Genomic DNA, 25,733 nt, shown 5'->3' on the forward strand with positions numbered 1-25,733 from the left:
CAGCAGACCTGAGCATGTGCTCTGGGCTGGGCTCTCGGCTGGGTGGGGGTGGGGCTGCAGGGCCGGGGGCTGCTGGATCAGCTGAGCCCGCGCAGGGAAGCAGGAGCAGGTGACCCGGGGACTCTCCGTGAGGTCCAGGCCTGGAACATCACCAGGGGAGGCAGAGGCAGGGTGCAGGCAGCAAACGAAACCAGCGCTGTCCCGGGCCTCCCTCCCTCCCCCGCTCCAGGGCCGGCACAGATGCCTCCCTGCAGGCCCGAGGGAAACACAGATTGAGTCAGAGGCAGCCAAGAAAGGGCCTCTTTCTTCCTGATCAGATTAGGCCTGAGCGAGCGCCTGCTCTGACATCTGACACTGCCCAGAGCCAGGGTCCAGGGGCTGGACACCGCCATACACGCCTTGACCTCCCCTGACCCTGGAGCCCCCAGCAGCCTACTCGCTGGGTGACTCAGTTTACCCCCCACCCCTGGCCTTCCCACCTGTCCCCCACCCTGCCCTGTCATTTCTCTTAAGCCTCACCCTGGGTCCCCTCTGTCCTGAGGGTGAAGCCCCCAGCTGGACTTGGGTTCCGAGGGTCCCCATTTCCCTCTGGCCTCCCTCTCATTTGCACACACCTCTCTTCAGAGCCCCCTTCAGAGCACCCCGCCTTCCAGACACATTCATGCCCTTCTCTCTGCCTGGACCCAAGCCAGCCCAGAAAGGCGTGGCTGGCACTGAGCCGGGCCCCGCTCCAACAGAACCAGTGAGCTCTGTGGCCCTGCCCCATCTGAGCTGTCTCTCCACGCTGTGGGGACCCCATTGTGATATTCGGGAGGTAGCCCTGGTAGGTAGGTCCCAGGTTCACAGGCTGGACCCCGCCCACACCTGTCCATGCGCCAAGGCAGGCTCATGGGGGAGGGGACCCAAACATCCAGCTCAGAGGTGACACATACCAAACACCCAGCACGGGGGGGGGGGCACAGGGAGGAGCTCTGTGGACAACTGCCCCTTTCCCTCTCCCCACGCGGCTTCTTCGAGTCCTCCCATCCCCCACCAATGGGACCCTCAAGCCCAACAGTCCACCGTGGGACCTGGGGCACCGGGCAAGGCCAGCGAGTTCCCCGGCTTGGGCCTTCGCGCACACCACCACCCTCTCCCCAGTGCTCACGGGGGCACTGGAAGCCCCTTGCACAGCACTGTGCCAGTCAGGCCGGAGACCCCTAATTCTAACACTGATCTGCCCTTAGACCAGGGGCAAATCTCATCCCCTCTCTAGCTTTCTTTTTATGTATTTTTTTCATCTATAAAATGGCAATGGCTTACCCTGCCCACCTGTGAGGGCGATCAACTGTGCATGCATCAGACACACCTAGGACTGGGGAGCAGGTGGAGCTGTCCACCTGTCGGCCGGCCCAGGCCTGGGGGTGCTGGTCCCCTTCCCACCCGGACCTTCTGGGGACACAGAACTCCCTGCTTAGTCCCCCAGATCAAGCCCTGATCCAGCCCCGTGCAGGTGCGTGAGCCCGGTGTCCCCATCTGGCAGCTTCCAGCTACAAGGGTCACTGGGGACTTTCCAGAACGCCTCCAGGAAGTCGCAAATCTGGAGGCTCCACTTCTCCCTCACTGTTCCCTGGCACAGAGCTCCAGCTCTGTCTCTGGACAGAGGGTGGACACCGGCTGCCCTGCTGGGGGCTGACGCCACGCAGCTCAGGGGCCTGGGATGGGCCTCTGGCCAGGGGCACTCACCCTATCTGGTGCAGTAGTTCAATCCGAATCCCTGGTGCCTGCTCTTGTGCAGTGGGGGAGGGGCAAGCACACCCAGACAAGGTCTTGGGCGCTCTGGGAGCAGCGAGCTCCACTCAGAGGAAACAGGACTCCATGGCCCAGGGCTGCAAGCTGCAGCAGGGAGACCGCAATCTGGGGGGTCAGGGAGGGCCCCCAGAACAGGATGTTTGAGCTCTGCCTTCAAGGCCGAGCGGAGCTAGGCCGGCATGGAAACAAAGGGATGCACTGCAGGTGGAAGGCGCTCAGCTAGGGCAAGGAGCTTGCGGTGTGGGGGAGGGGAGCAGTGTTTGGGCAAGTGCAGGGGAGCAACAGGGCTGTGGCCGGCTCAGGGGCTGCGTGAGGGCCCTGAATGCCGGCCAAGGAGGCGGCACCCGAGACAACAGGGTGCTGTCAAGGTTTGAAACTGGGTGTGGCCTGGTCACAGCTCAAGTGGCTTTAGCCCCTGCAATTTGGAAGCCAGAACCCTTGGCTGCCGAAAGTAGTCATTTTCTTTCTCAACTCTGGGCTTGTGGCTACGGATGAAATAACAGGTGGGTTCCTTCCAGGCCCAGCGTCTGCGGGCAGGAGGTTCTGAGGCCCCCCTCGTTCGGGCTCAGGAGGAAGGGAGTGTGACCCACCCCGGGACAGGAGTCCCACATAGCCGCACAAGCAGGAAGTGATGGGAAATTCCTTTCTGCTCCTCCGTCACCTGCTTATTGCCATGGAGATGCAGGTCAATGCTCTGCCTCCCTCAACACCCCAGGCAGGGGATGGCCACCTTCTCCCTGTCTCCAGCCGCTTGTACAGGCTGGATGTGCAGGCCGCAAAGGCAGGGGACCAAAGGCGTCCCTGCTCAGGTATCCAGGAGAGATGTCAGAGCCCCGAGGGCCGGCTGCAGGCACACGTGCTCGCCTGACCCTCTGCCTGTCACCTGCAGGGCTGATGACAACCCAGATGGTCAGAGCCAGATTCAGCAGGGGTACAGGGGCCTGAGAAGTTACCTCTCTATGAGCTCCCAGCCCGGCTCCTGCTCCCCCACTCCATCCGCTCACACAACCACGCTGGGCAGGGGCGAACTGTGGCCGTTCCATGGATGTGCCACTCAGCTCAGAGCGTGGACTGAACACCAAGTGCCCCAGGAATACACAGCCGCTTCCCGACTCGGGGGAGCTCGGCTCCGTGACCTGGGGATCGCTGTCTCTCCAACATCCTTCTCACCAGACCACCTGCACGGTCGGAGACCAGCATGAAAAACAAATCCCGAGCGCACGCCGCGGAGCTGGGCGTAGGTCCCTGACCGTCCCCGCTCCCCATCTGGGCAGCAGGCACTCTCACCTCTTCCAGGTCCTGGCGCCATGTCAGCACCTGCCTCTCACCGGCTGCTAGGAAACAGAAGCGCTTAGCACTGGCACTTAGTAAGTCCTCACTAAACCAGAGCACCCAGGGCCTGGACCCGCAGCGGTGGCTGGTCGGAATACGTTCCCTAAACCTCATCTGTCAGCCTAGGACTGACCTGGGGGAGCTGAAAGGACGCGGTGAGGGTATTCACTGTGCATGCCTGCCAGCCGTGTGTGTCACAGCCTCCCACACACGATTCCTCGTGGTCGGGTGGGATCTCTGGCACTCAACACACACCCCTCATCCACACATGTAGGCAGACCTGTAACAGACAGAGCAGCTACCGCACAAAGCTTTCGCACGATGAGAAGGGACTGACTGCATGCCACAGGATGGGCAGGAAGGGACGCCACCACCCAGGCATCTCGCACAGCCTTCTCACGCCCCCTGCGGCCATGACTGCGTGCGCCTGGTTTCCCGAGCAGTTCCCATCTCTTAGCCCTTCCTCACCCTTGGCCTTAGACCTGGTCCCTGCGTGAGTTCAGAGGCTGGGGTGGGGGACGGGTTGGTCCCCTGATTCTCCCCCCTTCACTCTGGCCACTCGGGGCTTCCAGCAGAGAGGCCCTGTGGGGTCAGGAGGCTTCCTGCCACTGACTTCTGCCTTTCTGGGGAAGGAAGGGGTCCCTGGGGAAGGAAGGGCTAACTCCCCCTGGGGCTCAGTCCGGAGCCCTGCTCTGTGGGGGAGGGCAGCAGATATTCTGAGACCAGGGGCCAGGCCCCAGTTGTCTCAGTCCCATCGGCTGTGTGACCCTGCACGAGTCAGCCTCCCTCTCTGGCTCCAGCGCCCCCTACCCATGGGAGTGCACACCTCTGACTCAGACTCCGGAGCTGCGGAGGTCCTGGGTGTGGGGTTTATCCGGGACATGGCGTGGTCAGGGCAAGAGGCCCGGGGCGCTGAGTGGAGTTCTCTGGGCCCCAGGCTTGCGCAAGTGTAGAGTGAGGACCTGAGGGCACACAGAGGAGAATCCGGCAAAAGCCCCGTGGGACAAGCCTGGCACATGGCCAACTCAGGATATTAAATAACTGCTAAATGGTGAGATTCAGAATAAGGAAAGAATGGCAGCATTGACCACTGCGAGCCAAGCACTGTCCTAAGCTGCATTAATGATGGACATGGTTGTTTCACAAAAATGCACATGGGCGGGACCAGTGTTGCGGCGTAGTGGGTTATCTGAGCATCGTGTCTGATCCAGCTCCCTGCTAATGTGTCTGGGAAAGCAGCTGAAGATGGCCCAAGGGCGTGGGCCCCTGCCACCCACGTGGGAGACCAGGATGAAGGTCTGGGCTCCTGGCTTTGGTCTGGTCCAGCCCCAGGTATTGCGGCCATCTGGGGAGTGAACTGGCGGATGGAAGATCCCTCTCATCTCCAATAAATAAAGACAAAACAAAACGCATAGGGGCTTTGAACAAGACTTACAGATTGAGCCAAAGCGGAGGACCCCCTTTCCCATCTTTCTTCTCAAAGCAGCACCTTCCAAACAGTCAGGAGGGGGTGGGGCGCCTCTGTGCTGGGTGAAAACAGCAGAAGCCGCGCCCCTCCCCCAGGGCTCGGGGATGAAGGAGGATATGATGCCCCGCTTCGTATCTAATCTGATTTCCAACCAGACCTACTGACTCAAATCATCTTCCACTGCTGACAGCTGGGGCAAGAAGCAGCCACAGTCTCCCAGGAGTGCCCGGCTCTGCCCTCGGTCCCCACCACTCCAGCGCGACAGTCCGGGGTTTCAGCTTGTATCACTCCAGCAACCGGGAGCTCACTCCTGGTGGAAGAAGTGTATGGACCCCTCTACTAAGCGGAAACCGACAGGACCCCCCCCGTGCCTGGTGTCTGGCGCTGGAGCCCTACCAGCTACATCCCTGCTTCTTCCCCAAGATAGAGGCCCCTGGGACAGTGCTAGGTGAGCGCTTCCTGTGTGACTCAGTTTCCCATCCCCACCCTTTAGGTCACCTCCGCATGATGCTCCCCATCTTTCCCGCCATCTGGAGCCCAGACCACCTCAGACCCTGCAGAGGAGGGCTGAGCAGTGCTCAGGAGGGCAGGTCCTCGCCAAGGTCCCCAGACTGTGGCTCAGAAAAGCAGCAGTGGCCAGACCCTGAGAGACCATGGTGCAGAAGGGGAAACTGAGTCAGCAGGCCCCGGGCTGCCCGCATGGGGCAGAAGCAGGAACAGGATCCTGATCCTGAAGACACTGAACAGCCAGCCTCCTGCCAGCATGCCTCTGGTGTGGAGCCAAAATCCACTCGTCTGTGTGTGTGTGGAGTGGGAGTGGGATTCCAAGGATGGCCAGGGAAAGGAAGAACGGCCTGAGACAGGAGATGGGGCTCCTTTATCCCGGCTGTGCCCTCCGGGGCTCTGACCTTGGGAAGGTGAGCTCTGTGTGTCTAGACTGGCGCAAGGCTGGCGAGATGGGGCTCCTCTGTGCCAGGGGAGGAGACACAGCCTAGACACACCCCCTGGGGGAGGGGCTGCGAGCACAGAACTCCACCCACATTCCCAAAGTGAGGGAGGCAGCCCGGGTGCTGGGCAGCAAATCCAGAAATCACAGCCCCTCCCTCACAACATGGCGTGGCCTTAGTGGGCGGCAGCAATGGACAAAAGCCGAGCTTTTCTGGTCAACTCACTCCTTCCAAGGCACACAGACTTGAGCTTGTCCCCTCTCCAGTATTTTCTGTCATTGACAAGTAGCTGTGACCAGCAGCCCTGAGACAAGTACAAGGGCAAGATTCGCTGTTACCCTGAGTGAATGCAAAATCTAGATTTTTTTTTATTTCTTGAAATTTATTTTAATTTTTTGAAAGGCAGAGTTGAGAGAGAGAGAGGAACTTCCATCTGCTGGTTCACTCCCCACATGGCCACAACGGCCTGAGTTGGGCCGTTTTGAAGCCAACAGCCAGGAGCTTCATCCAGGTCTCCCACGTGGGTGCAGAGACCCAACAACTTGGGCCATCTTCCACTGTTTTCCCAGGCACATTAGCAGGGAGCTGAATTGGAAGGGGTGGGCACAAACCAGTGCCCTTATGGGATACTGCAGGCAGAGGCTTAACCCACTGCGCCACAATGCCGGCCTTGCAATCTAGATTTCAAACAGTATCACCTCAAATAAATAAATAAAAAAAAAAGTAAGTCCCTGGGAGCTGCCTTCCTGCCACGCTGGACTCGCCTGCCCTTGACCTGTGTCTGATGAGGGGCCCCTCCCGGAAATGCCAGGGTTAACACTCCCGCTGTCCCATCTGCCCGCAGTAGCACAGTTAGAGTCACAGACACTCCCTGGTCGTTTTGGGTAGGAATCTTTTAAAAACGCTTGCCCAGGTTCTGAGGCTTAGTTCGGGGAAGCGTGGACTAAGTAGTCCAGATTAGCCTGATTAGTAACCTGGGACAGACTGCCAAAAACAGGCCAAAGAGGCAGGGAGTCTCAGTGTCCCCACTTCTCTCTGGAGACGCAGGGCTACACGAGGCTCCTGACACCCTGGCCGGGCGACGAACAAGGACCCGAGCACTCTAACTAGTCCCAGGTGCCCTGGCCGCTCAGGGGGCAGGTCCCAGAGACGATGCCGATCTCCAATCTGGATGCTAACACCAGCTGCCCCGCGGGTCCTGTCCAGCGCCTGGCCCTTACTGCTCCTCTTACTGCACAGTAGGAGATCCCGGTGCCTCTCACTCTCCTTCCCTCTGCAGCCTCAGTGTCCTTGACTGTGAAATGGGACTCACCAAACCCAGCCCCTGAGCTGCTGCTGGGGTGCCCACAAGGGCTGGGAAGTCACCCTCTCTCACACCCTGGAAGGTCCTGCTTAGGGGGCTGAGACCTGGGGGTGCCCCCGGGGCCTGGGGATTTTGCCTCTGCCTGCTGCTAAGACAGCAGTGGCCCTGCAGCCTGGGCCTGGCGTGATGATGGGCAGCTGCGGGTGTCGGTCCTGAGCCTGAAATCTCATACCTCCCCATCTCCAGCTCCTTCCTGCCGCCTCCTCCAGGCTGTCCTCTTCTCGGACCCCACTTTTCTTTCCTGAGCTGAGCCCACACTGGAGCTGCAACTGGCGGCACCATCCCTCCTTCCAAAACCTACAGCACCTTCTCAGTCGGGCATTCAAAGCCAGGGTGTGGCCAAGAAGGGCACCAGGACGAGGCAGTAGAGCTGGGGTGGCATGATGGTGGGGGGTGAGCAGTCGGCCTGGGTGCTGGCAACAAGGGAAGCATTTTTACAGAGAACTAAAAACAATGACCAGGGGCCGGCGCTGTGGTGTAGCAGGTAAAGCCACCGCCTACAGCGCCAGCATCCTATATGCACACCAGTTTGAGTCCCGGTAGCTCCATTCTGATCGAGCTCTCTGCTAATGAGCCTGGAAAGCAGCGGAAGATGGCCAAGTGCTTGGGCCCCTGCCTCCCCCACAGGAGACATGGATGAAGCTCCTAGGCTCTATGGCCCAGCCCTGGCTGTTGCAGCCATCTGGGGAGTGAACCAATCGAGGGAAGATTCTCTCTTTTTCTGCAACTCAGACCTTCAAACAATTAAATCTTATTAAAAAATGCGTGGCATAGTGGGTGAAGCTGCTGATTGATGTTGGCATCCCATGTGGGTGCAGGTTCAAGTCCCGGCTGCTCCACTTCCAATCCAGTTCCCTGCTAATGTGCTTGGGAAAGATGGCCCAAGTCCCTGGGGCCCTGCACCCACATGGGAGACCCAGATAAAGCTCCTGGCTCCTGGCTTTGGCCTGGCCCAGCCCCAGTCATTGTGGACATTTGGGGAATGAACAAATGGGTGGAAGATCTCTCTCTCTCTCTCTCTCTCTCTCTCTCTCTTTTTAATATAAACAACAACCACACCAACTCCAGCTTTTCATCATCACCAGAGCCCTCGGTTCTAAACAGCACTGGGGGGAAACACCCCTCCCTGCCCAGCAGCGACTCCCACCCCCCGCCCGCCCTTGTTTCCGGTCAGATCCCTAAACCATTCCCCCTCACCGTGAGCTGAACCCTGCCAAACAGTCGTCACATCCCCTGGCCGCTCGGTGGGTTTCCCCTCTCCAGTGCTTTGCTTACGCCGCTTGCTTTGCCAGTTACTCCCTCGCCACCATTCCGACTACAGACAAAAGCCCCCTCTTCCAGGAAGTCTTCCTGCCACACGCTGCCTGCCACCTGTCCCCTCATGGGTCAGGAGGCGCCATGTTTTCATTTCCAAAGGAAAATTCAGGAAAGAAAGCCACTGCAGAGAGAACCAAGCTCCCAACAGCTGTGTGCCCTCCGACAAGCGCGTGGTCTCTCCAAGCTTCAGCTCCGCACCTCTGTCACTGCACCCCCCATCCCCAAAGGACTTCCTTGCCCTCACCTCACCTCCCTTCTCATCCCACGTCCTGCACTGTGTCATGGTGTGAAAACACCCTGCCTGCTTCAGTGTCACTAATTCAGGGTACCCCCGCTGATGACGTGGTACCCACCTCCAACCTTCTATCACCTGCCAGATGTGACCAGCCCCGTGCCAGGCCCCCACTGGAGCGGCAGAAGCAGGTTCGGGTCCAAGGACAGGACCCAGGGACGCATGACCACAGACTGCTCCTCAGGTGACACAACCTGTTCAGGGACGCCCACCCCGGGAGGGCCACACACGTGGGTGCCCAGTTCTCAGGATGTCCGCTTCCTTGGATCAACGGCCTGTTTCTTCACACCATCAGGCCAGGCCCAGCACTGGATGTGCAGGGAGATCTGACCCGGAGGAGGCGGGCACACCCCAGGGCAGGCAAGAGGTGGTCTCTTCCCGCTGTGGTCGCCCTCCCCCGGCACGCAGGCCTGCGAAGGCCACCCCAGGGCCCTCCTTCGCCTGGTGCCCAGGGACACCCATCGCTCATCCCATCCCATCCCCTAATCCTCTGCTCGTCTCCACTGCCGCTGCAGCTAACGCCTGCTCGCGCCTGCTCTTTCACTCTCAGCCGCCAACTGTGTTGCCCCTGGTCTTTTAAAAATATCTAAATGCAGCATGGACACTTGGTATTGTGGTCAAGATGCCACTTAGGATGCCCACATCACATACTGGGGGGCCTGGGTTGCAGTCCCGGCTCTTGCTTCCGACTCCAGTTTCCTGCTGATACACACCCTGGGAAGCCGTAGTGATGGCTCAAGCAGTCGGGTCTCTGCCACCCACACGGGAGACCTGGGTGGAGCTCCTGGCCCAGCACTGGCTGTGGTGCGCATCTGGAGAGTGAATCAGCAGGTGGCAGATCGCTTTCAAACAAATGAATAATAAGTAATTTAACAGAGAGGTACATCTGAGCACACGCGTGGCTCTGGACATGGTTCGTCCCCTGCACAAGTCAGTTGGGGATGGGTCGGTCAGGGTCGCGGCGCTGGGGAGCAGAGCCCGTGAGAGGTGGCTGGGTCCTGGGGACTCTGTTGCTAGGGACAAGAATCCACCCGTGGCTCGTGGGTTATGTTGGCAGTGGCCGTGCCACGGGCCGGCCTTCCCAGGCTTGCTTACTCTGCCTTGTTCTGACACAGCCAGAAGCCCCGCACTAGAGGCTAAGCAGATGCCAGCACCACGCTCCTAGGCTTCCCAGCCGGCAGAAGCATGACCGAAACAGGCTTCCGTTCCTTCTAAGTCTCTAAGATCCTTTGCTGCAGCAACAGAACACAGACTGGCAGACACGCCTCGGCCACAGCTCTGCCTCTCCAGGCTCACTTTGCCCAGGGAGCGGAGCTGCTTTTCACTCTTCAAAGGCCCGTCTCCTCCAGCCTTAGGAGCTCCGCATAGACTGCGCCTTCTCCACCCTCACCTGCCTGGCCCCTACTCACCTCTCAGGTCTCAGCCCCAAAGGCCTGTCCTTAGAGCAGCCTTCTGCAGGGACCCTGAGCTGGGCTCATTCTCTACGTCGCGTGCCCTTCACCCTCCCAGCCCCAGCCCCCTCCAGGCACCTGCTCCGGGTTCTGTGGGCTCCTATGACTACCATCTCCCTTTTGGTCTGTGGGCCTGAGGCAGGGCCTGGGTTTTGCTCCTCCCTGTATGCTTAACACTGGGACCGTGCTTTGCATACGGAAAGTGATCAATACGGGGACAAAGGTCCTGTTCAAAAAATTAAATGGATAAATGTGGTAGGGGAATGAAGGAATGGGCCCCCCTGGGTGAAGTGCCAGGACCCCTTGTAGGGGGTGGATCTTGGGGGGGGACTTTCTCCAGGCCGTGCCACAGGCCAAGCCACTCCTGGAATGGCTGGAAGGGGCTGGGGCTAAGGCCCCAGTTAGCCACTGCTGGTCCACTACCTCCCTGGCTCTCCTCCAGCCCCTCCCCCACCCCACCTCCAGCACCGGGCACTCCCAAGCTGCCCCAGGGCCCCGGCTCAGGAGCTCTCTCTTTGTGGGCTTGGATGAGGAAAAAGAGGGAGAATGTGGTGAGAGCAGGTGCACACCCCAGCTTGACCTTGTGCAACCTAGGTGACCTCAAGAAAGTGGCATCACCTCTCCAGCCCCTCTTTCCTTGTCCAGAAGAGGAGGACAAGGGTACCTGCTAGGCTGCGTGGGGACTAACGAGTGGCACACGCACAGACCTAGCGTGGGGCCCGCCACGTGTCCCGTGATTCAAGACCCGTTTTTTTTTTTTTTTTTTTTTTTTTTTTTTTTTTTTGCATCTCTGAAACTGGCGTGCAACTTATCAGTACCATTTCACTGCCTGCTGTTTTCTCTCTCTGATACAATAAAGCATCGGTCAATAAGCCAAAGAAAGGGGCTCTCACAGTAGATGGATGCTGGTCTTCCTGGAAACTTGGTGGCAGCTGACTCTCTCCACCGCCTTCACAGAGTGGCTGGAAGGTCTGTGGCAGTCCCAGGGACCAAACGCCAAGAACGTGCATCGTTGAGGGGGAGGGGTCTACTGAGGCCCAGCATTCACCCTGGAGCCCCGGAGCATCTTGGAATCGGAAGGGTCAGGTCCTCGCCGAGGTGGATGCCCCTGGATCTGTGCCAGCTGTCCCAGTCCCTCTCAGAGGGTGGCCCCAGCTCCAGCAGACCCTCACCTCTGGCTGTGACCCTAGGCTGCCACTGATGCTGCAGGTCGCTGGCCCTGGGCAGCCTGGTCACAATGCCATCTGTGTGTGCAACCACCACCCCCTTGGGCTGTGTGCCCAGCAGGAGACTTGGCACCTCTCCGGCCCCGCCCAGGAGCCCACTCCTCCAGGGTGACTCCTGCACCAAGCGAGCCATCCTGGACTGCTCCCCACTGTTCTCGAAGGTCAGCCTGTTGCACATCACCCAGGCCTCCCCAAAGCCCTCATGCCTCCGGTCACGCCCTCATCCCTGCAGCCTGGGGATGTCCAAGTGGCCTCACTACTAAACTCTCTCCCTGGTCATTAGATTATAACATACATCACACATACACATGTCACACATACACACACATGACACTCCTAGGTCTAGAAATGCCAAACTACCAAAAACACAAGAGGAAGCAAAAAGCTACCGCCAGCTGATGAGCAGCCCAGGGCCTCCGTGGGAATGTTCCAGGAGCACCTGCGCGGAGACAGACTCTCTCCCCCTCAAAGCCAAACAGGCTCAGGAACGCGACTCTGGCCTCTCCCGGGAACCCCATGCTGCTCCCCCGCCCCCACCCAGGTCCCCAGGCCAGCCCAGAGCACCCAGCCTTTGGTCCACTGGCTTCTGGGGACACCGCTCCTCCCCTTCCCAGGAACCGGGCTATCATGCCCCAGGTGCCCCACGGGCACAGGGCGCCTCCCTAGCTCTTAAATCAAGGGTGTGTCCCTCGGATTGGAGGGTGGGTCTTTCGAAACAGACCGGAAGTTCTGCCAACCCCAGACGTGGGCCTTGTATTTCCCCTGTGGCCAGGGGCTCCGGAAATCGCAGTCAACAAGGAGGAACAGGTGCCTGGCGTTTCAGTTCTCACAGCACTGCCAACCGCTTTTGAGCCCCACCAGAACCCTACGGAGTCGGCACAGCAGGTGTTTGTTTTCTCCATTGCACAGATGCACACACTGAGGGTCGGGAAGGTGGGTGGTTTCACCCATGGGCCACCCCTGCTGTCCTCCCTTAGGACAACTCCAAGGCCCATGAACAACCGGTCCAGGCCCTTCCCTGGCCCCTGCCCCCCGACGGCTACCACGGACCTAGTGGATGCTGCTCCTCTAGGGTCCCCAGCTCCTGGGCTTCCCCGCCATCCCTGTGCAAACCCAGGGGCTGTGATGGGCTGGCTCCCTGAGCGTGGACGACCCTCAAGAGGGGGCTGCTGGGGTGGTGAGCATGGCGATCAAGAGGCAGGAAATGGGCGAGGATGTGGACGAAAAAAGGGGCGTGTTGGGTGCGGGGTCAGCACTCCTTGCTTAGAGTGTGGGGGAGCCCAGTGGTCTGCAGTGTTGGACTCCAAACCGCCTGGTTGAGCCCTACCTGGCCCAGCCAGGTGTGAAGGGGAGGTGCATTTGGGGGGCTGGGGGGGAGGGGTTGGGGGCCTCTGCCCTGCTGTGTCAATCCCAGGGCCTTAGGAACACAACCTAGAGTCGCTCCAGAGCTGAGCACTGCCATGGCCCCGCCCTAGGCCAGCACTTCAGCCTGTGGCTTTTACCATTATGATGCCATTTAGCAGGTGCGGAGGAGGGAAAAGGCCCTGGCCCCAGGCTACGCAGTGGCTGAGCTGGGGCTGAAGCCAGGGCTGCATCCCTGGCAGCAGGTGGCCCCAGGAGCCTGGTGGCAACAGCCAGAAATTCATGCACAGTCAGCGCACGAGAGACAACTCCCGGGGGGCCTGCAGCCTTGGCACAGGCCCAGCCCCTCGCCCCACTGCCACCTGCCCAGGAGAACGACAGGGGTAAGACTCTGGCGGCCAGGGAGCAGAGGCCTGCCCGGGCAGCCCCCAGCACTCCCTGTGGGCAGTGTCATGCCATTTGCCAGCCCCTGCGAACTCTGGGCTCGAGGCCAGGCTGGAAGCAGCTGTCACATTAGGCCTGCACAGTTCCCAGCTCCCTGATTCTTCCTACTTGAATGCGACCTCACATATCTGCTCCGCGCTGGCTCACAGATGCTGCGCAAGGCCCTGCCTCTCCCTGGGCCTCTCTCTCTCTCTGACTGGAACATCACACCAGGGGTGGGGGGGTGGCAGGTGGCGGTGAGGGGGTGGGCTGGGCATCTCGATGGGACCCACCAGCTCTGACCTCCCAGGCTCTGCCCACAGGCAGCAGGGCCTGGACACTGGAGGCAGAGACACAGGTTCAAAGGCATGGCCCTGGGCAAGCTGCCCAGCTGCTTTGGGCCTCAGTGGTCTTATCTATCAAATGGGGATAATAGTAGAAAAAGGTCTGGAAGTAAATACATCGAAACGTTTTGATTACACTGGATGAGAAGCTCGTTTTCTCGCCTTTTTCTGTAATTCGCCTTTACCACTAAGCATTTATAGCAGGAAAACCTGAATGTACTTTCTTAGTAAATTAACTTTATTGAGATACAAGTTACAGACGATATCTTTTTAAAGAGGGGAAATGATAAACAGCAGTTATCTCCCCGACAGGTTGTTATGAGGATCCGATCAGTGCATCTGTGCAAAATTTTAGGCGGTTCCTGGAGGTGCTAACCAGTGTTTGTTCAACCAGTAAGCCCAGGCCCGGCCTGGCCTCCTCCTCTCCTGCTCACCTGGCCTGGACCCCCACCTGCCTCCCAGCACCAAGTTCTGCGGCTCTGCTGCCCCCGCGCCCGCAGCCCAGGCCCACCCCTCACTGCGCACCTGGGCTGTCTCATGGCCATCTCTCTGCAACCCCCTCTCAGCCCGCTCTGGCCTCCAGCACTGAATCCCATTCCCTGGGGGAGTGGGGGCGGGGGAAGGTGCTGTCAGCGACGGGAATTCGCTGCTCACAGCTCTGAGGCTGAGAAGGCCCAGGTCAAGGCAGCGGACTTGCTGTGTGGCCAGAGGAGACCCCTTCTGGCTGTGTCCTTGCACGGCGGAAGGGGGAGGGTCTCTCTGGGCCTTTCTTCTTCTTTTTAAGATTTTTATTTATTTATCTGAGAGGCAGAGTTACAGACAGAAAGAGGGAGAGACAGAGAGAGAGAGGTCTTCCCTTTACTGGTTCACCCCCCAAATGGCCACAACAGCCAGAGCTGGGCCAATCTGAAGCCAGGAGCCAGGAGCTTCTTCTGGGTCTCCCACGCGAGTACAGGAGCATAAGCACTTGGGCCATCCTCCATTGCTTTCCCAGGCCAGACGCAGGGAGCTGGATCGGAAGAGGAGCAGCTGGGACTCGAATCGGCACCCATGGGGGATGTCGGCATCGCAGGCTTAGCCCACTACACAGGGCCGACCCCTGGGGCCTTTCCTTTAAGAACACAGATCCCATCACGAGGGCTGCGCCTTCCTGACTCAACCATGCCGAACGCCCTGGCCAGCGAGGATTTCAACAGAGAGACCCTGGGGCCACCACGCTCACACTGCAGCATCCTCAGCCCTGGCCTGCCCCTGCCCTGTCTCAAAGTCTTCCATGGCTCCCCGGTGCCCTCGCGGGATGCCCCAGCTTCACCCCAAGACCCTGCTTCAGCAAGTCACTAACCTCTCTGTACCTTTGGTCCCGAACTAAAAAACAAACAACAGCAGGCTTCCACACTGCACGGGCAGGGCACACAGTGTGGCCGAGAGCCTTTGTCTCCTGTCTCCCCTGCTTCTCTCGGCTCTGCTCCAGTCTGCTCTTCTGGGAACATGCCAGGCGGGGTCCCAGCTTCTGGCTTTTGCACAGGCTGTGTCTTTCACCTCGACGGCACAGGTCAGCCTCTCCGGGAGCCCCCCGGAGCGCCCTGTAATCATGGCAGCTCAGCTCCCGTGCTCCCCGCCACACCGTGACCTCCTCCGCGGTTCCATCGGTTCCATCTCATTGCCCACTGTCCATCTCACTGAGTGCCTATGATCTGCCCGTTTCCCCGTGTGATGATGAGCGAGCTCCTTCAGGCTGATCTTTCTGGTGCACCAGGCTGTCAGACGCCGCCCACACCCCCGAGCTCACACCCAGCGCAAGGTAGGTGCTGAGCGAACGCTGGCTGAACGACGGGATGGAACACGGGACGGCAGGCACGCACCGTGCTCAGCCCCTCCGGGTGAGGCTCTTCCACCCACCTCCCTGACGTGTCCAGCTTATAATCACACCTGCCCAGGCCCCCCTGCATCCTGCCGGTCTCTCAATTACAGTAGGCAGCGGTGATTACGTCTCTAATTATATCTTCTTCCACCTGGGCTGAGCCAAATGGGCACATTTTGTCGGTTAAAAATGGTCGGATAGTGGCTGTTTCACGTAGTTTAACCCAGTATGTGTCCCACAGCGCCCACTAGTGTTTGTCCACAGAAGTGGCACTGTCTGCTCCTGGCCAGTAACCTGCAAAGCACCTCCAAGTGCAGACCCACAGGCTCCAAGTGTAGATCCACAGGCCAGAGGGTGCTGCGGGGTTCTCTCTGGTCCTCCTGAGATCTTGAGAGAAGATGAAAACACTCCCCAGTCCGGAACAGCCTAGGCTGCCGCCACATGGAAATAACAGAAGTGTGGGGCTTGCTTAAGCCTTCCCAAGTGGGAAAAAACCAGCTTGCTTGCATCTAAGGACATTAATTTAATGATGGGGGAGGGAGCTGGAACATTCTTTGGTGGTCACGCCTTCCAATGAAAGGCTCTGCCACAGTGATTCGCTAAGTCTAGAACGTGGGTTCTCAGAGCTGAGACAGATTCAGCTGCGATGGAGCAGGCTCCCATTTTACAGATGGGAGAAGTGAGGTTCAGAGAGGGAAGGGGCGGGTCCAAGGTCCCCCCATGGGACACAGGAAGGTTTCTCCTGGAATCCGGCTGCTGACTTTCTCCCTGGATTCCACTGCCTGGAGCAGCCTTAGGCCACCACTACCTTTTAAGCTCAACTTTTCAAGTGAGATGCGATGGGAGGCAGCCCCAGATAAAACGCTAGAGCTTCTGTACTCTAAGACAACTTATCAGTCCCCTCCTTAGGGTAAAGTCCCCAGAGGAGCAGGCCAGGGACAAAGGGCAGGTAGGCTTGCTTTCAGGGTCCACCGGGCTCCCCCCACTCCCTCTCCCAGCCAGCAGGGAGCTTTGCACATTCACATTTCTCTCCACGGTGTCCCTAGGAGCAAGTGCAGACTGTCTTCCTTAAGCACAAACAGAAACTTCTGGTCTCGGCATCAGGCTCCCTGGGCTTGCGGTGGGACAGTCACCTCCCTAACAGGGATGGGGGATGCCTCTTTGTAAAAGGAGGGGTTGGGTGACCTGACTACTAGAGACCCCTTTCAGCTCAGACACCCCATAGCTCCACGGTGCACTTACAAATCAGCAGGACAGGACGATTTTTGTTAACCTGAATCGGGCCAGAATGACTTGAGGTCGCTGAGCAGGAGACGGGGCCCAGGCTGTAATACAGGTGTAGACTCAGGTAGCACTTAGGCCTGGGCACTGGAGCCGGGCGCGGGCGCGTACGCTTAGTCTGTTTTTACAAGGAGATAATAACACCCATTTGTGGTCCAGCTCCAAGGCCTGTGTAGCTCCACCATGGCTACAGGGCAAGGTCAGGGTCACTCTAGTCCAGCCCTAGAATCCTGCCTGAATACCTAGGACCACACAGAGCTCACCACCTGTCCAGGCAGCCTTTCCCGTGTGTGTGTGTGTGTGTGTGTGTAGGGGACGTGCCCAGAACGGATTCCCAGAACTGCTCTCTCCATCACAGCAGGCAGCAGGGAAGGCGGAAGAAGACCCAGGGGCAGGCAGGGAGGGCCAAGACAGAGGCGCTCAGGAGCCCTGCCACTCAGCGGGGCTCCAGACCGCCCCACATCCCACCCCCGCCGCACACACCTCGGCTTCCTCTTCTGGACTTTGTTCCCTTTCGTCCAGACCTGGGGCGGGGAGGCGGGGTCAGACGCTGTCCCTGTGCCGTGCAGGAGGCGCGAGATGGGCAGTTCGGGAAGCAGGCTCCAGCTCAGGGCGCAGCTAGTGAGATCCCCGTCACCAGGAGTGTGCAACAGGGCGGCAAGACCACCAGACGCCAGCGGTCTTTTGTACCCAGAGAGCCGGAGACACCCCACTCCCACCCCAAGACCCGAGCTCTGTCCCACGCCCATGAGCCCTGTAGACACAGCCGCGCGGCGCTGCGGCCCCTCTGAGGTCCAGGCGTGGCTAGGAGTCAGCCGCGGCTCACCAGCGCTGGCCCCCAGCACCTGGCCTGGGCGGGGGAGGCGATGGGGCCATCTCCACCGTGCTCTGGATTCGGATGAGTGCCTGCACGGGTCTGGCAGAGGCAGGTCTGCGGCCAAGGGTCCGCCACCCCCAGCTCAGAGCTCCTCCAATCCCCGGGGTCTCGGCCGGTCTCGGCCCGCAGACTCCGCCCGCCCGCCCCACCGCACGCGCAGGTCGGCTCCGCAAGGACCGGGGAGTGCCATCTCTCCCACGTTTCCCGTCCTGGGAGGCTGCGGCCCATCAGTTCACCCGACCACGACCGAGAAGGTCCCGACTCGGGTTCCGCGGGCCACGGCAGGGGCCTGTCGGGACCCGCGGGCCGCGCCCAGGGCGAGCCGCCCTCACCGCGGGCGGCACGGACCGTGCCCCAGCCAGGCCCCGCGTCGTCGGGCGCCCGCACCTTGCGGCGGCCCCTCTCAGCTCCCGATGGGAGCGGAGCAGTTTTGTGCAAGGTCACGCGGAGGGGCTGGGGGCCGGCGCCCCCGCGGCGCGCCCAGCCCCGCAGCGCTCCCAGTCCCCGACCTGCGGCAGGGAGGAGCAGCGCGCGCACGTCCCGCCCGCCTCGCGCAGACTGGGGAGGCACGGCCGGCGGCTCGCGGCCGCCTTACCTTGCTGGCGGCCGCGCAGGTGGCGGCGGCGGCGTCCGGCTCCGGCTCCGCGCTGCTCGCCGCCCGCCGAGTCCCCGCGCCCAGCGCCGCCGCCGCCGCCGCCGCCGCCTCCCCCCAAGCCCGGCGGGCGGGGCCAGGGGCGGGGCGGGGGCCCGGCGCTAGCCACGCCCCCCCGCCCGCCAGCCCCGCGGCTCCGCACCGGCCGCCGCCCCTCCCCAGCCCACCAGGGTCGCACCCCTGGGCCCCGGGGCCGGACTCGGGGCGCGCACACGCACACACACACACGCACGGCGCGCGCGCGCCGCAGGGACCAGGGCGGGCTGCCTGGCCAGCGAACCCGGGGCCAGACACTCCCAGGCGGCTTCGCGTCCGTTGCCTCGCTGCGTGGCCTGGGGCCCGGGACTCGACCTCCCGGGGCCTCGGTTTCCCCCCTGGGGAGATGGACGCAGGAGCCAGGTCTGCCCCGGAGGGCTGTTGAGAGCGGTTGCCGAGGTTGCCCAGCGCGCCTGGCCGCCGAGAGCAGGGCGGGCCCCGGAGTGTCGCAGCCGACGCCTTCGTGCCCTCGGCGGCCGGGAGGGGGCGCTGCTGCCCAGACCCGCCGGCCCTGGGAGGCCTTTGGTATTGCCATCAGCCGCCCTGCTCTGAACACGGCCTGTGTTACAGACCGTTTCCGCCACACGACCCTGTACCTGTGTTACACCTGAGGCCCAGAGAGGTTAGGTACCTGGCTTAGGGCCACACAGCAAGTGCTTCAACCCCAGGCGGCTGGCTCCCAAGCCCAGGCTCATAGCCACTGCGCCGTTCTACCTGTTGTGAGAAGAGCTCTTTTGTTCAGTGGAGTCTGGCGTGGGCCACTCTAGGCGCTCAGTATAACGCTGAGTGCATAACAGAGCACATGATATACTGCATTTTTTTTTTTTTTTGACAGGCAGAGTGGACAGTGAGAGAGAGAGACAGAGAGAAAGGTCTTCCTTTGTCGTTGGTTCACCCTCCAATGGCTGCCGCGGCCGGCGCACTGCGGCCGGCGCACCGCGCTGATCCGATGGCAGGAGCCAGGAGCCAGGTGCTTTTCCTGGTCTCCCATGGGGTGCAGGGCCCAAGCACTTGGGCCATCCTCCACTGCACTCCCTGGCCACAGCAGAGGGCTGGCCTGGAAGAGGGGCAACCGGGACAGAATCCGGCGCCCTGACCGGGACTAGAACCCGGTGTGCCGGCGCCGCTAGGCAGAGGATTAGCCTAGTGAGCCGCGGCGCCGGCCGATATACTGCATATTTAACTTAATCCTTGCAACCCTTCTGTTCAGCCCATCGCCACACCCATTTCATAGATAGGAAAATTGAGGCTGAGAGGCCAAGCTCTTGATGATCTCACAAAGACGAGCCAGAGCCAAAGCCTGTCACTTGGTGCTCGTGGGTGACTGGGCCACGCCTGCCTACCTCCCAGTGGCCAGGATGGGCCTCAGCCTTTGGGAGCTGGACCAAATGCTCGCTTCAGGTGTCCGCATACAGGAGTGTTTTTCTTTTTAAAGATTTATTTATTTGAAAGGCACGGGGAGTGGGGGAATCTTCCAACTGCCGATCTACTCCCCCAGTGGCCACAATAGCCGGGCTGAAGCAGGTGCCAGGACCTTCCTCCAGGTCTCCCACGTGGGTGGCAGGGGCCCAAGCACTTGAGCCATCTGCTGCTGCCTTCCCAGGAGGAGTAGGGGCCTGGACTGGCCGTGGAGCAGGCAGGACTCAAGCCAGAGCTCCTAGGGGATGGTGGTGTGGCTGGGGCGCAACGCGGCTCCCACGCTGGAGTTTCAAAGGTGCCTGTGGGCACAGTCCGTGAACGCCTCGTGGTCTGGCTCCGTGTTGTTCTGACTCGAGTTACACCTGAGAAGTAGGTGCTACACCCTTCCCCAGGCTGAGGCATCTCAGCGTCTCTTCACTTAGGCCTTAGGTCTGAATCCCTGGGGCACCTTCCCTCCCCCACACCCCGAGTCCTGGCCCGGCCATGCAAGGCTACCACCTGGACATTGCACGCACAGGAACACTGACCCACCTGGGACCCCCTACCTAGGAAACCACACAGGTCTGCTACAAAATGCAGCCCATTTTCCTTCGGACCCGAGTGGACCAGGATGGGCCAGGCACCTTCCCCGCCCTGCCGGTGCCCCGACACGGCCAGCTCCAAGCGATCTGCCACACATGTCCAGGCCACACATGTCCAGGTGCTCCCCACCCTCTGCCCCTGTGCCCGTGAGCGGCAGAGCTGAGAAACAGCGCAGTGCCTGGGCGGGAGGGTCTGTGTTGGCAGTGGCCTCCAGCCCACCCCCCACCCCCCGCCCCTCACACATCGCTGTAGTGGTGGCGAGCGTGCCCGAGTTAAGCAGCTTCCCTCCCCTGTAGAATGGGGTCTGGGGGAGGGGTACCTGGAGCATGAAGTCCCACCTCCCGGGGGTGGGCAGTGGGGGCTGGGTGAGATCAGATCCCAGCCCTGGACGGCAGCAGCCCCTGGGGAAGGGGCGACAGCTGTGGTGCGAGCCAGGAACCCGACACCACGGGTGGGCCCCAGACGCCCTCCAGAAGCGCAGGGGGAGGGTGGGCGGGCTCCCTGGGAGCATGGGTGGCGGCGGTGGCACTGGTGGCAGCAGCAGCAGACATCCCCTGGTGTCACGTGGGTGTCGGCCTCCCTTACTTGCCTGAGGAAGGGGATGGCTGCGACTCCAGCTGGGAGCTGCTTCCTCCCTTTCCTGCATCCGGTCCCAGGAGGCCAGGCCTGCCCTCTCCCCTGGTGACAGATTCCACAGCCTCTGGGCTTGAGCAGGACCTAAGCACTCAGTGGCTGTGTGTACTCCTTGGGTCGGGTCAGCGGCCCGGTGAGCCACCGCCAGGCCCACGCCGTGTCCCCTGACCTTCAGCTTTGCAGGCATGGGACGCTGAGGCCCTACAGCAGGCTCTGAGCACGGGGGCCCGACATCACTATCTGTAAGAGGCTACCCAGGCTGGCGCCGCGGCTCACTAGGCTAATCTTCTGCCTTGCGGCACCGACACACGGGGTTCTAGTCCCGGTCGGGGCACCAGATTCTGTCCCGGTTGCCCCTCTTCCAGGCCAGCTCTCTGTTGTGGCCAGGGAGTGCAGTGGAGGATGGCCCAAGTGCTTGGGCCCTGCACCCCATGGGAGACCAGGAAAAGTACCTGGCTCCTGCCATCGGATCAGCGCGGTGCGCCGGCCGCAGCGCGCCGGCCGCGGCGGCCATTGGAGGGTGAACCAACGGCACTGTCCACTCTGCCTGTCAAAAAAAAAAAAAAAAAAAAAAAAAAGAGGCTACCCAGGTGACTCACAGGTGCAGCCAGGTAGGAACCAGGGGTTCCATGGGGCTGGGTCAAAGGTGAGACACTGCCCTGTCCCCAGGAGGGGATGGCCAGAGCCCAGGGTCTGGTGGGAGGGGAGAAGGAGGGGGGGAGGGGAGGAGGTAGGGGAGGTGTCACTGCTGGCGCAGCCCCCTGCCCGCTGCCTGATCCCATTTGGGTTGCTCTTCGCGATGAGCCTCAAGGCTGTGTTCAGTTCAGCCTTGGCCTTGCAGGCCCCAGGGGATGTTTCCATCGCACAAAGGCCACTGGGTACCATGGCTGCACATTACCGCATGCCAGGCACCTGGCATGGTGCCCCTCGTACCCAGTGCCGGGGCCCGTATCCAGCCTGCTGGGAGCAGCTGGGACCCACCCATCGCCCTCTCACCACCATCAAAGGGTGAGAGGGCCTGAGTGGGGGGAGGTGAAGGCCTGCGGGCGTTCATTGGAAGCACCGTGTGGCCGTGGAGGAGAGGACCTGTGAGCATACCTCAGCAGGGCTGTGTGGGCCGCGGTGTGGGGAGCTGACCTTGTATGCTGGCCCAGAGGGCCTGGCACTGTCTGCAGTGGTGGGCGTGGCTCCTGTGCAGCCTGGGGCAGGAGCTGGGAGCAGAAGCCTGACCTAATCCCACGTGGCTTCCCATGGAACAAACGGCCCGCCCCCAGGGAGCAAGTGCAAGCTCTCCTGGCACAGTCGCCCCCATCACCTGCGCAGCCCTGGCCCCGGCCTTGGAAGCCCCCGTCCGCTGAGGAAGGACCTGGAAGAGCCCAGGTGCCGTGAGGAGCCAGCCCCGGCTGCAGCCGTGTCATTCACTGCCTCGCCCAGCCTGCCAAGCAGCCCGTCTGCAGGGGAGAGCCGGGGGGGGGGGCAGCATGGGGCTAGAGTGGGGGTCCGAGTGGCCCATCCTCTACCCAGCCCCCACACCATTCCTCCTGGGTCTCCCCAGGGCCCCCAAAAGGGGCTGTGAACACAAAGGACATGGGCGCACGGCTCTGGCCATGGCTTACCCTGTAGACAGCCACCAGGAAGGGAGACACCCCAAACACTCAGGGTGCTCGGTGGACCGGGCTGGCCTTGCAGAGACTGGAACCAGAGATGCCCGGGCTGGAAAGCCAAGTTCCAAAGTTCCAAAGCCAGTGAACTCCTGCCAACTCGGATGCTGTTTTATAGGGACGTAATGGCGCGTCTGCAGGCTGGCGTGCTCTGTGCGGGGACAATGTCGGGGGGCATCCCCGGGGAGCGCCCGTGTGCAGGTGACCCAGACAAGGTCCTGATGAGGAGCCCTAGGGCCAGGCTGGCTCCCAGCACGCTGGGGCTCCCAGGTCCCCTGGGCTGGGCGTGGGGAAGACTCTGGGCGGGAGGGCGGCCGCGTCAGGCCTCCCCGTCCGCGTCGTCGTCGATGGCACAGGCCTCGGGCGCGGCGCGGGCGCAGGATGCCTGCCTCTCCAGGAACTCCACCTTCAGCCGCTCCAGCTCCCGCAGCTCGGCCTCCAGGCGCTCGCGGTGCGCCGCGCGCTGCTGCTGCAGCTGCCTCATGGGAAAGGGGTTCATGTCGTTGAAGGCGATGCTCGTCAGCTTCCTGGGAGGAGGGCGCAGTCAGCCAGGAGCCCAGTGTCCACGGGCCTTCCCACAACCCCCCAGCCCCGGAGCCCAGGGAGCGTAACTTCCGGGGAGAAAACAACGAAAAAGAAGATGATTCCTACCCCATGTGACAGGGACCAAGGCAAGAGGAAGCCCAGGGCTATGGGAGTTTGGAAGGAGGATGGACCCCTCCTAACCCATTAGGGAGAGGTTGGTCAGGGAAGGCTTCCTGGAGGAGGTGACACCTGAGCTGCATGCTAACGAACACAAGTTGAACAGGCAGAGAAGGTGGGTGGTGGTGGGAGTGGGGGAGGAGTGGTTCTGAGTAGAAGAAATCGCAAGGGCAGAGCCCCAGCTAGGGGGCTGTCCTGGGGACCCAAATAGTTCTATCTCCTGGGGTCACGGGCTGTGGGTGGTCATGGAGGGGCAGGTGGGCAAGGGGTGAAACTGCACGGAGGCCCTGAACGCCATGCTCGGGGCAGGCAGGTCACTAGGGCAGCGCGAGTCCCTGGTGACTTCTGCGCTGTGGCGGGAGGGTCAGCGTCACTACCCAGCACCCCCCGCCCTAGGCCAAGCCCACCCAGCTCCTGCCCTGGGCGCGGGTGCGGAGGGCGGTGTCTCACCGGCCGTCGCAGATGGTCTTGGTGAAGAGGCGCAGGTACTGGTAGATCTCAAGGCCGTCCTGCAGCCTCAGGATCTGCTTCTCGTTGTACTTGAAAATGGCCAGGGCGTAGCGGAACACCACCTGGCAGGGCGGGGCCGGGCGGCTAAGCAGCGGGGACACAGCCCCCGGCGGGCTGGAGACCCCGAGAGAGAACACAGCCTGAAATCTGGGGATTTGGACCGCGTCCTGGCTCCACTCCGACTTGCCCCATGACACTGGACACGGTACTGCCCCTGGTAGGCCTCATGGGGCCCACCTGTGTCTTCACGCGGGGCTTAGGAGGGGTCCCACAAAACGACACATGGAGGTGCTTTGTAAACAGTCATGAGGGCTCGGGGGGTGGCCTAAGGTCTCTCAGTAGGTCCAGGGCGGGACCAGACCCCAGCTGTGGACTTCCAATCCGGGGCTTGGTGCAGACAGAAGGGGAAGGAAGGGCCCAGTGTCTGGGGAGGGCGGGGGCAATGGTCGGGAAGGGACCCCCACCCCCCAGTGGGACGCATCTGCAGGGGCAGCCTCAGCGCCCACCTCGCTCACATGCAGGGCACTGTACAGTGCACAACGTTGTGCTCCACGGCCCGGCCAGGCGGCACCGGCTTCGCACTCCTCGGGGCGAGGATGCAGGCCCAGGAGGGCGAGGGGCTCAGGGCCCTGGACCGCAGCCCCAGCAGCACCCACCTTGGTGCCCTCGTACAGGAAGGCGTCCCAGACACGCAGCAGGATGTCGCTGATGAGGCTGTCTGCGAACACCACGAGGAACCAGTTGAAGGTGATGAGGGACAGGTCCACCTGCTGCTGCCCCAGGTGGGCCATCAGCCTGGGCAGCTTCTCTGAGAGCAGGTCCTGCAGCACCCGCTGGTCCACCTGGAAGCAGGCAAGAGGGCCTGACGCCTGCAGCCCCTTCCCATCCAGCCAGCCCACGCTCAGCCACAGGGCTGCCGAGTGGGGCCCGGAGGCCCTGTGCACAGGCTGGCGGTGAGACAGGCACGGCGACACTGCCTCCACTGCTCCCGTGTTCCCGACACAGGCCTGGGGTGGGTGGCGCTGCAGCACCTCAGGGCACGCAGGTGCGCAGGGGCTGAGCGGAGCCTCCCGGCAGCTCAGAGACACCGGTCTTGTACACAAAGGGCAAACAGAGGAGCTTGGGCTCTGGGTCTGAATTGGCTCCCATGGCTGCTCCTCTGCACCCATATTGGGCCTGACATGCAGGGTGCACGTGGGATGCTGGGCTGAGGTCAATCCTGGGAGAGGAGAAGGCTGCCTGCCGCCTCTCCGTGTGGCCACGGCCAGTCCCCATCCTTATTCCACTGGCTCCGTGATGTGGCCCTTTGTGCCCCTCCTACAGCTGTGCTGACCCCGCCCGAGGCCTGCTGGCCGTGCAGCCTTCCTCCCCAGGAACACCCTCGTCTGGGCTTCGGCGTGGCCCCGTGGCAAACACCCAGAGCCCTGGGGCGGCCACCCGCTGGAAGGCACACTGAGCAGACGGAGTGAGTTAAGGATGGGCTGACACGAGCTCCAAGACTGACTTGGCAGTGTGCGGGGTCCACACGGGATGGCGCCGGCCTCCCTGGTGGGTCACTACTGAAGGCGTGCGACCAACACCTGGAGCTCCCTTAGCCTGCTTCCTCCACATTCTGAACGTGGACAATTTTTCATCATAGCAAATGAAAACAGAAGCGCCCAGCCCTGGGGCCAGAGTCGTGGCACAGAGGTTAAGCTGCTGCCTGTGCCACCAGCATCCCACGGGAGCACCGGCTGGGAGGTGGGGCTGCCCCTCCCTCACTAGTCGCTTGCTGTGAGCCTTGACCTCTCTCCTCAGCGCCACAGCTCAGCCTCCTCCGTCTCCTGCCCTCCCCACCCAGCGGGGACCCCCTGTGTCAGGTGAAGGACAGGTGGAGACAAGGAGTGGCAGTGGGTGTGAGAGTGGTGCTCTCTGGGAACCAAAGGTGGCGCCACTGTGAGACCGGGCAGCGTGGGGTGCCGGCGAGCAGGCGGGGACAAGCAGGTGGATGTGTTACTGTGTTCACGCCTCCTAGTGAGCTCACGGGGCAGCTCATTCTCACTCAAAGCAGGCAAGCCTGGTGCCCCGAGAGGTGAGGGCGTGCCTAGACCATTAGGGCCACCGGGAGGTAATGACACGGGCACAGGTGCTCCTCTGTGGGAAACGCACTGTGTCTGTCCTTGCTTTCCAGTCTCCCATCCTCCCTGGTAAAGAGCAAGTGACT

The 25,733-nt window shown here is 61.6% G+C and overlaps 2 protein-coding genes across 4 annotated transcripts in view; both read right to left on the reverse strand.

Annotated features, from left to right (window-relative positions):
* The window catches only part of CORO2A (coronin 2A), a 54,934-nt gene extending 36,881 nt beyond the window's left edge, over nt 1-18,053 (reverse strand). Inside the window, exon 1 of the mRNA XM_070054847.2 lies at nt 17,931-18,053. The gene's annotated coding sequence lies outside the window, so the exon portion shown is untranslated. The remainder of the gene's footprint in view (nt 1-17,930) is intronic.
* A 1,390-nt stretch (nt 18,054-19,443) lies between these two features.
* The window catches only part of TBC1D2 (TBC1 domain family member 2), a 53,524-nt gene continuing 47,234 nt past the window's right edge, over nt 19,444-25,733 (reverse strand). For 2 of the 3 annotated variants that reach the window (XM_008262448.5, XM_070054862.2), the window contains exons 11-13: nt 24,187-24,372; nt 23,471-23,592; nt 19,444-22,845 (exon numbers count right to left, since the gene is read on the reverse strand). In XM_008262448.5, coding sequence (XP_008260670.5) covers nt 22,638-22,845; nt 23,471-23,592; nt 24,187-24,372 — 516 coding nt within the window. In that variant the 3' untranslated portion in view covers nt 19,444-22,637. Of the gene's footprint in view, nt 22,846-23,470; nt 23,645-24,186; nt 24,373-25,733 lie in introns of those variants that run through there. The other variant, XM_070054864.2, reaches the window with a different exon arrangement.

The sequence above is a fragment of the Oryctolagus cuniculus genome, chromosome 1, assembly GCF_051225735.1.
Source record: "Oryctolagus cuniculus isolate XC-2025 breed Fujian yellow rabbit chromosome 1, ASM5122573v1, whole genome shotgun sequence".
NCBI lineage: Eukaryota > Metazoa > Chordata > Mammalia > Lagomorpha > Leporidae > Oryctolagus > Oryctolagus cuniculus.